The sequence below is a fragment of the Ipomoea nil genome, unplaced genomic scaffold (genome assembly GCF_001879475.1).
Source record: "Ipomoea nil cultivar Tokyo-kokei standard unplaced genomic scaffold, Asagao_1.1 scaffold3314, whole genome shotgun sequence".
NCBI classification, from domain to species: domain Eukaryota; kingdom Viridiplantae; phylum Streptophyta; class Magnoliopsida; order Solanales; family Convolvulaceae; genus Ipomoea; species Ipomoea nil.
The window spans coordinates 6,977,926-6,993,936 of record NW_017619742.1 but is presented as its reverse complement, the minus strand read 5'-3'; the positions used below and the strand labels follow the sequence as shown (position 1 = coordinate 6,993,936).

At 35.9% G+C, this 16,011-nt stretch overlaps 2 protein-coding genes across 5 annotated transcripts; both read left to right on the top strand.

Annotated features, from left to right (window-relative positions):
* Window positions 1-1,659: 1,659 nt before the first annotated feature.
* On the top strand, window positions 1,660-5,431 carry LOC109169524 (transcription factor HY5). Of its 3 annotated transcripts, none has more exons than XM_019318389.1 (5): window positions 1,660-1,887; window positions 2,424-2,598; window positions 3,257-3,413; window positions 4,776-4,852; window positions 5,282-5,431. In XM_019318389.1, exons 1-4 carry the CDS (start codon window positions 1,788-1,790, stop codon window positions 4,818-4,820), a joined length of 477 nt encoding a protein of 158 aa, XP_019173934.1. In that variant the 5' UTR covers window positions 1,660-1,787; the 3' UTR covers window positions 4,821-4,852; window positions 5,282-5,431. The 3 variants fall into 3 exon arrangements, with proteins under 3 accessions (XP_019173934.1, XP_019173933.1, XP_019173932.1); XM_019318388.1 differs by having other exon boundaries at window positions 5,241-5,431; XM_019318387.1 differs by lacking the exon at window positions 5,282-5,431 and having other exon boundaries at window positions 1,661-1,887; window positions 4,776-5,157.
* A 3,049-nt stretch (window positions 5,432-8,480) lies between these two features.
* On the top strand, window positions 8,481-14,785 carry LOC109169523 (cellulose synthase A catalytic subunit 1 [UDP-forming]-like). 2 transcript variants are annotated; one of them, XR_002052247.1, is made up of 15 exons: window positions 8,481-8,767; window positions 9,192-9,387; window positions 9,784-9,965; window positions 10,193-10,316; window positions 10,407-10,599; window positions 10,686-10,952; window positions 11,077-11,422; window positions 11,793-11,930; window positions 12,045-12,170; window positions 12,404-12,616; window positions 12,720-12,984; window positions 13,080-13,276; window positions 13,372-13,722; window positions 13,819-14,613; window positions 14,676-14,785. XR_002052247.1 is itself a non-coding variant. In XM_019318386.1 (14 exons), the coding sequence occupies exons 1-14, from the start codon at window positions 8,687-8,689 to the stop codon at window positions 14,404-14,406; spliced, it is 3,267 nt and encodes a 1,088-aa protein (XP_019173931.1). In that variant the 5' UTR covers window positions 8,481-8,686; the 3' UTR covers window positions 14,407-14,616. The 2 variants fall into 2 exon arrangements, 1 of the variants encoding a protein (XP_019173931.1); XM_019318386.1 differs by lacking the exon at window positions 14,676-14,785 and having other exon boundaries at window positions 13,819-14,616.
* The last annotated feature ends 1,226 nt before the right edge of the window (window positions 14,786-16,011 follow it).

Sequence of the window (16,011 nt, the reverse complement as noted above, 5' to 3'; positions counted from 1 at the left end):
AGATGTTGTAGCTGCGGGAGATATAGTCGTTCAGAAGATTCATACATTGGAGAATCCAGCAGATATGCTCACCAAGCCTCTACCTATCACTAAGTTTAAGCAGTGCTTGAGTTTAATTGGCTGTTTCGATTGTTAATTTTCACAGTGAATTTGATCCAAGGTGGAGATTGTTAGGACATAATGATTTGTGGCTCAAATCCAATAGGACAACCACCATCCACGTTGCTTCTTTTTTCCTTACATGCTTTCCACTTTCTTCTCTCATCCTCATGATTGCCGCATTAGGCTCTCTTTTGTCATGTATAAATAGTTTAATCATTTGCTTTGTATAATTGCTCATTACAATCTGATTCTACATCTTACTTAATTTCTCTCTTTGTCCCTACACATATATATACATATATATTCTTTGTTTCTCTATTAAAGGAATTAATATATATATATATATATATATATATATATATATATATATATTCGTTTATTAGTTTGTCATTATATTTTTCCCTATTATTATTTAACTTCTTATAATTCTCAATTTTCGACTATTCGCTTCCGCATTATTCCGCTATATTCCTAACATATAGTTATGAAGTTATAATTTCACATTCTGAATGTATAGTTATGAAGTTATGAATGTGTAGTTATGCAATTCTGAATGTATAGTTATGAAGTTATAGATGTGTAGTTATGCATGCAATTCTGAATGTATAGTTATGAAGTTATGGATGTGTAGTTATGCATGCAATTCTGAATGTATAGTTATGAAGTTATGGATGTGTAGTTATGCATGCAATTCTGAATGTATAGTTATGAAGTTATGGATGTGTACTTATGCATGCAATTCTGAATGTATAGTTATGAAGTTATGGATGTGTAGTTATGAAGTTATGGATGTGTAGTTATGCAATTCTGAATGTATAGTTATGAAGTTATGGAGGTATAATTATGTAATTCTGGATGTATAGTTGTGAAGTTATAAATGTGTAGTTATACAATTCTGAATTTATAGTTATGGATGTGTAGTAATGCAATTATGAATTTTATTTTTCTTTTAAGTCGGACGTCGAAATGACGTCATTTTTGCAACCGTGGTGCACAGCATAACGCTCGTAATATCTCTTCATTAATTTAAGTGTTCATTAATACTTTAATTTGTTCCATGCAATTATATGTTTTAACAATCGCTCTTTCTCCATTATTTCAGTATTACTTTACCCACTTATTTCTTAAATTATTTGATATAAAATCACATTAATACAACCACGATGAAGATATATTATTTTGACCAATTCACCATATGAATATAATGATCTCCAAAGAGTGTGTAAATGAAATATCTGAGGGCAGAATAGTAAATCTCATTCTAGTGGCTTAAATTTCAAAACAAATGAATACGCCGCAATTCCGTAGCACTTTTGGGGATTGTTCCCCATTGCCCATTCATATTCAATGCACCCAACTCATCCAAACGCATCCAAACCGTTGGATCACATCCCAATCCGACGACTCACAACACTCCACGCCTACTCTCTTCCTGGCCTTTGATTGCCTCGACACTTTATGGTTCCAGAGGCCTCCACGCTCACCGCTTTGTACCCGTTCGATCAAACCCAATCTAACGGCTATTGTAACGCTTCCGCTTCTTTCTCCTCTCTCTGTCTGAGAGAGTCTTCTCTGCTTACTGGCTTCATTCACATCCCGCTCTTTTTTTTTCCCAGATCAATATACCACGTTTATCCTCTCTCTCTCTCTCTGTTTCTGTACATTTTCCGTTGTTTTGGAGGAAAATGCAGGAACAAGCTGCTACGAGTTCCATGGCTGCCAGTTCTCTTCCTTCAAGCAGTGAAAGATCTTCCAGCTCAGCTCTCCAGCCCGAAGTTAAAGAAGGTTTTTTTTCTTTCTTTCTTTCTTTTTCTTCTGAACACCTTTTTTTTCTAGCTTTTCTTGTTAAATTTTGTAGTTTTGACATTTTTTTAGTATAAATTTGTGTTGTATTTGGTCAAAGATTGAACTTTTGGGTTGTTTTTGATAACCATTTGCTAGAAAGAGCAGAAGAAAGCTGCAATGGAGTCTCTTGGATTTTGTACTGATTTCTGTTTTTGGAAATGTGTCACTTTCTTGCTCCATATATATATATATATATATATATATATATATATATATATATATATATATATATATATGACAGCCCGAAGAATTTGTTTGATTTTCAATCAAGTTTAGTCCTTTATAATAATATCATCAAGAATTACCGGGGGTTAGTTTCTGAATTTTTACAGATTTAAGTTCGTATGGGTTTTGAAACATCATACATTTTGTCATCTGGGTGTGCCTTAATTATTTTCTTGGAGAAGTAGAACTTTTAGTGGTGAAAATGATATAAGTTTGAACTAAGTAGTTGATTATTAAATATTATAATGAAGGTGTGGAGAGTGATGATGAGAGCAGGAGAGTGCCTGAGATGGGTGGAGAAGCCGCCGGTCCGGCTGCTTCAGGCCGGGATGGCACCTCTGCGGCGGGTCCCGTTCACCATTCCGCCGCCACTCAAAGGAAGAGGGGCAGAAGCCCAGCTGACAAAGAGAACAAGAGGTTAAAAAGGTAAAATCACATCCACTTGCTCCATCTGTAGTAGTTATGCCATGTATGATTGATAGCCTAGGTAAACTTGTATCCGGACACAACTCAACTGGTCCACTAATTAAAAAAAAAAAAAACTAATATAGATTAGCTTTGTTTGACTGGTTAACTGTCAAGACACATTTTATGATTTATCTCTTTCACCGAGACTCTAAGCCAGCGAGGGTGGGCCCTTGTGATGGGTGCAATACAAAATAGGCATGTGACTTGGCCAATGCTGTTGTCACTAAATAAGCTCGGTCAAACAGAGCCTGAATTGAATTCAACTTTGTTAGGACTAGTGCTTATCAATATGCCAAAAGCAGTCTTAACTGCACAATTTTTGTTCTCGCTGGTTGTGACTCTAATACCACTTGTTAGATCAAGTGCTTACCATTATACCAAAAGCTATAGCTCACAATAAAGGTGCAATCTTATTTCTTTATATACCGCCACTACATCTTCAAGAGGCCGGGTGTTGGACTTGCCCCTTCACTGGCTTCAGCCCAACCCAACAATTCCCCTAGTCACCATCCAATTGCTAAACTTGGCCCTTTATCGGCCTCTACCCAACAAGCTAACCGTGGGTTGATATGTGGCATGTTTGTGATTTTTGTTGTTGTATCCAATGTTAAATAAGGTTGTTGAGGAACAGAGTTTCAGCACAGCAAGCAAGGGAGAGGAAGAAGGCATATTTGATAGACTTGGAGGGAAGGGTGAAAGACTTGGAAACAAAGAATGCTGAGCTTGAAGAGAGGCTGTCCACCTTGCAAAATGAAAACCAGATGCTAAGACATGTAAGTTTTAATTAGTCACACCTACTTCTAACCACCTGCCTTGTTTCAATTCTTTGGTTCATTTAATTTACTAGTACACACCAACCACATGATCTTGTTTGGTTCATTTAATCAACACCCACCCCAGACACTATTGTTTAGCCGTGCAAAATTAGTACAGTGGAGTTATCCATCAATGTTTGATGTGAACCAAACCCATCATCTTGACATATATGTATGGTGTTCCATAACTACAAGTCTTCTTAACAAGAATAGGACTTTTCCTTTATGTCAATACATCCATCCAAAACTAGAAGCATCATTAATTAAAGGTTGAGATAGCTCAATTGGTAATTAAAAATTGTTTGCTCGCACGGTCTTAGCTCATTGGTTTAGTAGACAGTATTTGGGAGAAAGAGACCAAGGTTTGAACCTTGACAACAGCAGTGAGGGGATTATGTCCACAGTGGACAAAGCATGTGCTCTATCTCAACTACATTGCACATAGACAACTCGGAAATTTTTAAGTTAGGTCTCCTATCTTTGGTGACAATTCTAAATTTAGTTTCAAACTATCCTTTTTGTCATTTAACATCGAGACTATTATTTTTTGGACACTTATAGTCATTCTCATGATTTTTTCTATTTTTAGTAAAGACATGCACATAGACAACTCGGAAATTTTTAAGTTAGGTCTCCTATCTTTGGTGACAATTCTAAATTTAGTTTCAAACTATCCTTTTTGTCATTTAACATCGAGACTATTATTTTTTGGACACTTATAGTCATTCTCATGATTTTTTCTATTTTTAGTAAAGACATTTTTGTCTTTTCATATTTTTATTTTGTTATTTTTCCAATTTCAACCGGTTTAATTGGTTTAGAACTTTAGGTATCCTCTGATTTTTAGTAATCATATTTTTCAATCAATTTTTAGTAAAATGTTAAACCAATTAAACCGGTTCAAACTGGAAAAATAACAAAAGAAAAATATGAAGAGACTAAAATGTCCTTACTAAAAATAGAAAAAATAATTAGAAGGACTATAAGTGTCTAAAAAATAATAGTTTGGATGTTAAATGGCAAAAACGATAGTCTGGAACTAAATTTGGAATTGTTACCAAAGACAAGGGACCTGTGGTGGAATTAACTAAAAAATTAATGAATATCATTATTTGGGAAACTTTTTGGTGAAAAAAAATTCCGAGTGTAGGTGTAACATTACTCTTTCCTAAGTTCCAAGGATATATTTTGTTGTTTTGTTAACATTAATTATGATTTAAATACAGTAACACATTGTAGCATGCTAAAATTTCTATTTCTAGCATGTTATCACAGATTAACATTTGACATCTTTGTAACTTTCATTTTTCGAAATCACAGATTCTGAAGAACACCACTGCTGGCAGCCAGGAAGGGAGGAAATAGCTTACTGTCAACGAGACTTTGTGAAGGATTTGGTAATGCAGAGATATGATATGATGCATAGTTTAGATTGTGCTCCCGTCTATGCGTATATTAGTGTACAATGCCTCAAATCGGGGGTTAATATATGATTCTCTCTGCATATATAATTCCACACCGTTTTTTCCCCTCTATGCGACGGGACATTTAGACTATTGCAGTACTACTAGAATATTTTGCAGCTTGATAGCAATAATATCAAAGCAAGTCTTGTGATTGTAGTACTGATGAAACAAGAGGTTAAATCATAGTATGACTGACACATTAGCATAATTTCATGTTTTTGGCTTGTCAAGAAGAGAAGTATTGGAGCATATATATATATATATACAACCTAGTCTTGTTCCATTGGTTTTCTTAATTGCTTCTTGTTTGGTTTTGTAGAGAGGTGAAAGTATGATGACATGTCTGATGCTTCTTTGCAGAGTTCAAGAACAGTGATAGTTTGAAGTGAGGATTAGTTATTGTCATTATTGGCCTTTGTTGAAGTTGTTTATTGTTGCTTTGGATGTTTTTTGCTTTTATATGAAGCAAGAATCCATGCTTTTTACATGCACTTGTAGCTCTTGGGATTTCCTTCAATTGCACATAAAGGATTAGCCATCAAAAAAGTTTGTGTTATTGCCATGATTAACCCTCGGCAAGGTAAACCGCATTAGAAAGACCTTGCATGATGGGGTTGACCAAGAAGATAATGACAAAAATCGATTCTGACTTTTTAGTATGTATAAGAATCTTGCTCTTGTGTTCTACCAACTTAGCCACCTCTTTCAAAACAATTGTTTACTATTTTGCCCATGAAAGGCGAAATTCACTCACCCTAGATGGGTAAATTATAGTAACTGAGCTGCCCATTAGGTGGGAGGATCAGTGCTTGGTGTTTGGCGTCACAAGGAGCCCACCATATTAGCCGCAACAACACAATATTTTTTTATATCAAAGGAAGGAGTGACCCAATTAGTTCCTAACTAGAACTCTCCTGTTGCAAGGGAGGCCCAACGTGTCTTCTTCGACGATATTCAAAAGGTATCAAGGGATAATAGTCACTTCTTTTCATTGTCTCTTCACATGGTGTGCTGATTTGGCGAGACAGTCGACTGTTTAATTTTGCTCTATGTACACGCTCTTAACTTCCACATTCTAGTCTCCATTAATCATGACTTTGCACTTCTTTATAATCCTTACATTAGCCCCCAGTGAAAACACCTCCGTTTCAATTAAGTCTACTACTCGTCTCGAATTCACATTAACTATTGTGGTTCACTATTTTAATCATTCTAATTGTAATTCATTTAAATAACTTTATGCAAAATGGTGGTTTGGAATATTCATGGCCATCAAGGGGAATGAAAAAAATTCTAAAAATTCATAATTTCATTCCCGTTATCCTACAAAAATAATTTAATTTACTTTTTTTTTTCTTCTAAATCTCTAAGTTTTTTTGGTTATTTTTTTTTTTTTTGGAAAATATATTTTGAGACCACTGCTTCTGATTTGCTGGTTGGGACAATTTGAACAGGTGAAGGTTTGTCGGTCTGTATATTTGTGTATATTAATGATTTTGTATTAGGTGAAACTGATGATGTTGACGTTCACAAGGAAGCACATTAATTAAAGTAATATATAATATGTATATAGTCAGAAGTTGATGGTGATGCATCATCATCCAATTTCCATTTTGTAATACCAGAAAGAAATATATAATCCATACTCACTTTATTGACAGAAAACCTAACACCCTTTTCTTTCATACACTCAACCACCTTCAAATTCCTAAATGACAAAAATAATGAGTTAATATTTAATTTACTCTTTGACAAAGATAATGAGAATATTTAATTTAGTCATAAACGGTTTTTTGTATGTTCAATTAGATCATCAACTTTGATAATTTTACTCAATTAAGTCTTTAGTTGTTATAATTAATGACTAAATTGAGAAAAATAACTATAGTCGATGACTGAATTGAGCAAAATCACTATACTTGAAGATTAATTTAGGTAAAATTACCATAGTTGAGGACTAAATTGGGTATTAATAAATGTGAAATTACCAAGCTATCTTAACATATGACTCAATTGGGTAAAACCATCGAAGTCGATGACCTAATTAAGCACAAAAAGTATTTTAGGACTAAATTAAGAAAAATCACTATAGTCAACGACTAAATTGGGTATTAACTCCAAAAATAATGCTATTGAAATATTTGTTCTCAAATGAAACTTTTTTTGAAAATAAGGCAACTCATATATTAAATAACCATCAAATCTGAAATACAAGCAGGTGGGATATGATCTCAAATGAAACTTCATTGAGTCTTAATTGAATTCATCTCACTACACAGAATGCAAATATCAGTGTAGTACCTAAAAAAAGAAATAGAAAATGTCTTGAAAAGAGTGGTAAGTGAGTAGAACATGATTCTCGTTTTAAAATGTCAATTGAGCCTCTTTCACTCTTTGTAGTTTGCATGTTAATATACATGAGCAGACAATTTATCTCATGCACACCTTTAACTAACCAAGTATTTATTTTATTAGACTTCATAGCTCATGGACACGAAAATAAGATAAGGTGAGGGGCTACGCCAAGCATGTTAGTCAACTTGTTGACTTGGTAACCGCAATGTTTCAAGTTCGACTCCTAATGACAAGAAGCAGATTATTAGCTTTCTTGATTTGAGTCGGTCAACTATGGACAAATTAGGCCGGTTAGGGTTACAAGGTGAATTTTACCCGGTGCAGGTAGGGGCGTGCAAACTTCGATAAATATTCGGTTAACCGACCAAACCAACAAAATTCGATTAACCGTTTTTTAACCGAACTTTTTTAGTTCGGTTAATGATTAAAGATTTTTTAAAATTTTGGTTAACGGTTAATTCGGTTCGTATCTTCGGTTAACCGAAATTTTAAATATATATATATATATATATATATATATATATATAATTTAATATGTAAAATCTCTATAAATTTGTAATGTTGTCATGATAATTTTTGTATATTTTCTTATAGATTTATTATTATATGTATTATTTTAATTAAATTTATTATTATAGGAACTATTTTTAGGATTTAAAGCTTTAATTTTAAAAAGTTGGATTCGATTATTTCGATAATACAAAATTCGGTTCGGTTAACGATTAAAGTTTTAAAAATTTCAATTAAAACGGTTTGGTTAACTGAACGGTTAACTGATTGAACACCCCTATGCAGGTACTTAGTGTGGTTTCCTTTTATCACTAAAAAAAAAAAAGAAAATAAGATAAGGCTATTTGTACTACTTTTTTAATTATCAAATTTTATATTATAAAAAATATAGTTTCGTTTGATTAAATTGGTGACAAAATCGTACAGTTTATTTTTTTGGAACAGAAGGAGGGACAAAGCCCGGAAAAATCGTACAGTTTATTAGTAAAGAGTAAATGATACGGAGTAAAAAATAAAGAACTTATATAGTAGATATTGAAATTGGACAAAGAGAATAAAACATTTCTATTTTTACAAATCACATCGAAAATGATTAATGGGAATGAGGGCACCGACAGCGAGTTCACAGCGCGTGCGTGCGTGCGTCGAGAGATCAGAGAAGTAGAGAGGTGGAGGATTTAGCAATAAGAGGGCGACAGCCAGTTCATAGCAGTCCAAACAAACAATCCCTTCTCTCTTTCTCTTCTCTTCTGATAGACCCAGAAGAAGATCGCGATTTATTTATTTAGTCCCCATTAACATCAATGATCTAATCATCCCACAATTTTGAATCCGCATTGCTGTTGTAATTCATCAGAAATAATTGCGGTGAAGTGAAGTCCTCTGTTTCTCGGGGAAGAAATGGAGGCCGGTGCTGGGATGGTTGCCGGATCGCACAAACGGAATGAGCTGGTTCAAATCCGCCATGATTCTGATAGTGCGGTACGGTGTTTGCCAGCGGATTAGTTTGGATTCAGTCTTGAATCTCGTTATAGATTTTTCATGAAATTATGATGGCTAAAAGTTGTTAATTTTAAGTTTCTAGTGTTAAAGTTGTAGTTTTGGCCATTTGGATTTTCAGTCCATCTTGTTTGTCAATTAAAATACCTTACCACTTCATTAGTCATCAAAAAGCGATTGATTTTTAGTTGAAGTTCAATTATTTGATCAGAATTTGGAGCTTAGCAGTTTGAGGGCTGGATTTCTCTTTACATTGCTGATCAGTTATTGTAGTAACGTAGCGTCATATACCAATATTGCATATATGTTCAGGAAATACTTTGCCTCTTCTTGCAATGCATATAGGCAGTGATGGATTTTTTGAATTTCTGTCTGATTGGTCACATACACTTTGTTTCAAATGCAGCCAAAACCCCTTAAGGATCTGAATAGTCAGATATGTCAGATTTGTGGTGATGCTGTTGGGGTGACTGCTAGTGGTGATGCATTTGTTGCGTGTAATGAGTGTGCCTTCCCTGTTTGCCGGCCTTGTTATGAGTATGAGCGCAAAGATGGAAATCAAGCATGTCCCCAGTGCAAAACTAGATACAAGAGACAAAAAGGTTTCATTTTTAATTTGCCTGAAATCTCAACAGAATATTTAAGACTTAATTGCTATACCTTTTCTTACTTTCCAAACTTCACCTCTATAACCAGTTGAGCTGTCCATGTGGGCTCTCTTCCCTTTTCTTCTTGCATCTTTATCTATCATTTTCTGGAAAGTTAGGGAATTTATTTTAGGAAAATATTTTAGGAATAATGGAGATATTTAGGGGGTGATTTTCAAATTCTCCTAGATTTTCAGTTACCAAGGAAAGAATTAAGCTAATTATTTCTTTCCTTTATTAGAGTAGGTTTTATATATACTGCTGTAATTACTCCATTTTTTGTATGTAAGAATTTCAGAATTTTTTCAAAAACCATTGTAATGAACTTTAACTTTGTTTTGGCACTGTCAGGGAGTCCACGGGTTGATGGGGATGATGAGGAAGATTATTCTGATGACCTGGATGATGAGTTTAATCATGCCCAGGGGAATAGCAAGGCTAGACACCAGTGGCAGGGAGAAGATGTGGATCTCTCTTCTTCTACAAGGCATGAGTCTCAGCAGCCAATACCTCTTCTCATGAATGGTCAGCCTGTAAGTGAGTTTTGATAATGACTTTTTCAATAAATAATAATAATAACTAGAGTATGATACTAGCAGTATGTATGGGGCTTAAAAAGTAAAAACTACTGAAGTATTTTTTTCTTTCTTTTTCATTAATATGTTCTTATTTGAAACTTAATTCTGTTTTCTTGTTTTTTGAAATATGTTAAGATTATTTGTTTGTAACATTTTTCTAACCTATGTGACCATGCTTATAGATTTCTGGTGAAATCCCTCCAAGTGCTACACCAGATACTCAATCTGTAAGGAGCATCTCAGGACCTTTGGGTCCTGGTGACAGGCATGGCCACTCAAGTCCATATCTCGACCCTAGACAGCCAGGCATTCCCTTTATCTCAAAACTTCATTAGATATTTGTCTGAGGCTTTTTTTTTTCCTTATGGACTTCTGATGGGGTTATAATATCTTCAGTTCCTGTGAGAATTGTGGACCCTTCGAAGGACTTGAATACTACTTATGGACTTGGAAATGTTGACTGGAAAGAGAGAGTGGAAGGTTGGAAACTTAAACAGGAGAAAACAATGGTGCATGTGAGCAACAGATACTCAGATGGGAAAGGAGGAGATACTGAAGTGATAGGGTCGAATAGGGAAGAGCTAGAGATGTGAGTATCTTTTTATCATTTGGAATCATTATGTGGTAACAAGGATGTGTTCTCAATGTTATTATGTTGCTTCAACCTTGTGGCAGGGCTGATAAAGCTCGCCAACCCCTAAGTCGCGTTGTGCCTATTCCTTCTTCTCACCTTACTCCCTATCGTGTTGTGATTATACTTCGGTTGATCATCTTGGGATTTTTCATGCAATACCGGCTTACTCACCCTGTGAATGATGCCTATCCTTTGTGGCTGGTATCAGTTATCTGTGAGGTCTGGTTTGCCTTATCTTGGCTTTTGGATCAGTTCCCAAAATGGTCACCCATCAATCGTGAGACCTACCTAGACAGGCTTGCATTAAGGTTAGTGTCAGAAATTGCTTTGCAAGAAACTTTATTATTTTATATCACCAGGATGGGTTTCTAATTCCATATTTGAAGTGGGCTTGGTTTGTTATATTATTAATTTTGTTTCTTATTTTGTCAGATATGATAGGGAAGGGGAGCCTTCCCAATTAGCACCAGTAGATGTGTTTGTCAGTACTGTGGATCCCATGAAGGAGCCTCCTCTCATTACAGCAAACACAGTGTTGTCAATCCTTTCTGTGGATTACCCCGTCGACAAGGTCTCGTGCTATGTTTCTGATGATGGTTCGGCAATGTTAACATTTGAATCCCTCTCAGAGACTGCAGAGTTTGCAAGGAAATGGGTGCCCTTCTGTAAGAAGTTCAATATCGAGCCTCGGGCTCCTGAGTTCTATTTTGCTCAAAAGATTGATTATCTGAAGGACAAGATTCAGCCTTCATTTGTGAAAGAGCGCAGGGCAATGAAGGTAAGAGATCATGGTAGTGTTGTTCTTGTGTTGTATTGATAATACTGTGCTTAACATCTCCTGAAGTTACATCCAAAGCTCAATCATGACAAATGAACTCATCCTAGTTGTAGATAGATTTAACATTTATGCAGTGCATATATTTAAAATATAAATTCATAATTTAAACATGTGTTGGATTGGCTTCACTCTTCAGATGGCCTTTGTAGGATTTCTCACAACCAGAACACTTGTTATTGAGGTGGCTCTTTTGTTGTTAAGTGGGAAGCCAATCCTTGCAATTTTGTTGAGAAATTCAAACTTCTCAGCGAAGATTTATTCATAGACGTTGAAGCAAAAATTCTAACACCCGAAAGGTTCTGTTTTGCAGAGGGAATATGAAGAATTTAAGGTACGCATCAATGCACTTGTTGCAAAAGCACAAAAGATGCCCGAGGAAGGTTGGACAATGCAAGATGGAACCCCTTGGCCTGGAAACAACTCTAGGGATCATCCCGGAATGATCCAGGTATTTATCAATTTCTTTATTATTTTTTAAGAATCTTGCTTGCTTATCATTTGAAATGCATAAATCATCGAGGTATCTTTTAACTTGTGCTATTACTGTGAATTGGATAAACAGGTCTTCCTGGGCCACAGTGGGGGGCTTGATACAGATGGAAATGAACTTCCTCGTCTGGTTTATGTTTCCCGTGAAAAGAGGCCGGGATTTCAACACCACAAGAAGGCTGGAGCTATGAATGCTTTGGTAGGCAACAGATAATTCAGATAATAACTGCATTCCATCGAGTGATTTTTGTGTTTTGACTTGCATATATTTATATTATATGGATCATTTCCTGGTAATGCTTGTAATATATGTCTATATGGCAAAATGGATAGGCGATAACATCATGCTTGGTACTCTTATATTTCTATGATTGCATTTAATTTTGCAGTGCTATGGGGGCTGAATAATAGGGTTTTCGATTCTTTCTGCAGATTCGAGTGTCTGCTGTCCTTACTAATGGAGCATATCTTTTGAACGTTGATTGTGATCACTACTTCAACAACAGTAAAGCACTTAAAGAAGCTATGTGTTTCATGATGGATCCTGCTTATGGAAAGAAGACATGCTATGTTCAATTCCCCCAGAGATTTGATGGCATTGACTTGCATGATAGATATGCCAACCGCAACATTGTGTTCTTTGATGTAAGTGGCTATTAAGAATTTTACAAAAGGGATCTGTTTTCTTTTGTTGGCAACTTGGCTATTTGTTCGTGGGTGCTTATTCTTTCATATTTCTGTTTCTCAGATCAACTTGAAGGGGCTGGACGGCCTTCAAGGTCCTGTCTATGTGGGAACTGGATGTTGTTTCAACAGGCAAGCTTTGTATGGGTATGATCCGGTCTTAACTGAGGCTGATTTGGAGCCAAACATTATCGTCAAGAGCTGTTGTGGCTCTCGGAAGAAGGGAGGGAATGGCAACAAGAAATACATTGATAAGAAGAGGGCAGCTAAACGAACCGAATCCACTATTCCAATTTTCAATATGGAGGACAGTGAAGAGGGTGTTGAAGGTAGGAATCTATGTTGATGATGATGCAGATAGCGATAACAATCGATTTCGTAATGGCAGTTTTATTTGACAGCTAGCGTTGCTTTTGATCTGCAGGGTATGATGACGAGAAGTCTCTTCTCATGGCTCAAAAGAGCTTAGAGAAGCGGTTTGGTCAGTCTCCGGTTTTTATCGCTGCCACCTTTATGGAACAAGGAGGCATTCCACAATCTACTAACCCCGCAACCCTCTTGAAAGAAGCAATCCATGTTATTAGTTGTGGTTACGAGGACAAGACTGAATGGGGCAAAGAGGTATTGGATGGCACTAAAAACATAAATTCTTTTTGACTTTTGTACCGATTTGAAATGCAAATTGATTGGGCTTTGTTTTCTGCAACTAATTATAGATTGGATGGATCTACGGTTCTGTCACTGAAGATATCTTGACTGGGTTTAAGATGCACGCGAGAGGATGGATTTCAGTGTATTGCATGCCTCCTCGTCCAGCATTTAAGGGGTCTGCTCCAATCAATCTTTCTGATCGTTTAAACCAAGTTCTTCGATGGGCCTTGGGATCCATCGAAATTTTCCTCAGTCGTCATTGCCCTATATGGTATGGGTACAACGGAAAACTGAAGCTCTTGGAGAGAATAGCATACATTAACACCATCGTCTATCCTCTCACTTCAATCCCGTTGCTTGCATACTGCATTCTTCCCGCCATCTGTCTTCTAACGGGGAAGTTTATTGTTCCCGAGGTATATGGCATGTTCTATATTGTTTGCTTAAAGTGTTTTAATTTGCCACTGGAATCTAACAGAATATCGTAATTGTTTCCTCTGTCTTCTCTGCAGATAAGCAACTACGCTAGTGCATGGTTCATTCTTCTCTTCATATCCATTTTTGCGACTGGAATTCTGGAGCTTAGGTGGAGTGGTGTGAGTATAGAGGACTTGTGGAGAAACGAACAGTTCTGGGTCATCGGTGGCACATCGGCTCATCTGTTTGCGGTGTTCCAGGGGCTCTTGAAAGTGCTTGCTGGGATCGACACCAATTTCACTGTCACCTCAAAGGCATCCGACGAAGATGGGGAGTTTTCAGAGCTCTACGTTTTCAAGTGGACTTCGCTCCTCATTCCCCCGACCACAGTCCTTATAGTGAACCTGGTAGGTATAGTCGCGGGAGTTTCGTTCGCCATAAACAGCGGGTATCAGTCGTGGGGTCCTCTGTTTGGAAGGCTGTTCTTCGCCATTTGGGTCATTGTCCACTTGTACCCTTTCCTCAAAGGTCTGCTGGGCAGGCAGAACCGCACGCCCACCATCGTCATCGTCTGGTCCATCCTCCTCGCTTCCATCTTCTCGTTGCTGTGGGTGCGCATCGACCCCTTCACGTCAGACAGCGCAAAAGCCGCCGCCAGAGGTCAGTGTGGCATCAACTGCTAAATGGGTTTTGTTTTGTATTTATTTAGATCAAGAAAAAGCTCCATGGCCACAAAGTTTCAGTTACCGGCTTTGCGTTGCGTAAATAGACGAAGAAATTGCAGACCAGAGGGAGAGTGGAGGTGTTCTTGTACCATGCTTCTTTGTGGTCTCAACTGCATAATTCTTTTGTTGATATATACTTCTGTTGAGGAAACCTTAATTAATGTGATATATATATATATATATATATATATATATATATATATATATATATATATATATATATATATATATATATTGTTAGTGTGCAGTATTCTTACACAACGTTGTTAAACAATACATGTATGAACCCAACCTTTCATGGCTGCTTTCATAGTGAAACCATTTTTGTGCAAAAACTTATCAATGCTCTTTCTTTTAAATCATTCGAGTATATGAATTCCTCGAGTGAAATTATTCTTTTAACAATTTATTAGATATTCAATTGAAACACATTTTGATATAAAGTTATTTACATTTCTGTAATATTTTTTTATAGGGATGTCAATTTTTTTCGTTTCTGATGAAAATCCTCGATACTCGATCTTTGTCCCAACGGAGACGAGGATGGAAAAAAATCTAGAACCAGGTGGGGTGGAGAATGTTTTCAATTTCCTGTTGGGGACGGGACAGGAATACCTCTTTCTGTCCTGTTCCCGATTTTTTTAAATATAATAATAATAATAATAATAATAATAATAATAATAATAATAATAATAATAATTATTATTATTATTATTATTATTATTATTATTATTAATAAGGTTGTAGATATGTTTGTATTGTATTTGGTTATTCAATGTGTTATATTTTTGTAATAGTGTATTTATGTTCTTATTTGCATGGAAAGTATTTGAATATTATACTTGACATTTCAATTTTCGATTTTTATTGAGAATTGATGTGGAAACCAACAACGAAATGATATATTAAGTCTCATCAAGGAAAAAATCAACCACTTTAGTCAGAACATGAGCGAACTGATTCATAGACCAGGAAATAAACTTAAAAGCATGCATAAGCTAAAAAAGAACTACTAAAAGACATATATACACTCAAAAATAATGCTATCTAGATAGGACCTATCAATGCTCCTATATTACATAGGGCTTGAACCGAGTTCAGACAATCATATTGGATGTAGACCTCTCGAACTCCGATCCACGTGCTTTCAACCAAGAGAGAACTTCTTTAAATGTTATCGCCTCTGCCATAAGTGGATCCTACACACACTATAAATCTCTATTTGTTGCTGCCAAAAAAGAATCATCAACCATGAGTAAAGCAGTGCAAAATCGACTCTTCATCCATTTCACATATGGGACACTCTGGGGTAACATCTTGATGGACAATTTTAATATTTCCTCGCAAGTGCACGAATCAATTGTAGTGATAGTATGTTTTAGCAAGGGTCGACCCCACAGGGAATTGAAACAATGCAATTTATAGACTTGAAAACAATTAAATTGACAATTTAAAGTGCTAGAAACAAATACCAATAATTAAGATCAACGTAAATGCAAAGTAATTGAATCAAAACTAAGGAAAGTAAATGGATAAATTACCAAAAACCAGAATATCAACACA

Bases quoted from the DNA above. Each gene is read 5' to 3' on its own strand.
- LOC109169523 (XM_019318386.1), top strand. From the start codon at position 8,687: ATGGAGGCCGGTGCTGGGATGGTTGCCGGATCGCACAAACGGAATGAG. The intron at 9,966-10,192 runs GTAAGTGAGTTT...CCATGCTTATAG, and splicing joins TTCTCATGAATGGTCAGCCT to ATTTCTGGTGAAATCCCTCC. The intron at 12,171-12,403 runs GTAGGCAACAGA...TTCTTTCTGCAG, and splicing joins CTGGAGCTATGAATGCTTTG to ATTCGAGTGTCTGCTGTCCT.
- LOC109169524 (XM_019318389.1), top strand. From the start codon at position 1,788: ATGCAGGAACAAGCTGCTACGAGTTCCATGGCTGCCAGTTCTCTTCCT. The intron at 1,888-2,423 runs GTTTTTTTTCTT...ATTATAATGAAG, and splicing joins CCAGCCCGAAGTTAAAGAAG to GTGTGGAGAGTGATGATGAG. The intron at 2,599-3,256 runs GTAAAATCACAT...ATGTTAAATAAG, and splicing joins GAGAACAAGAGGTTAAAAAG to GTTGTTGAGGAACAGAGTTT.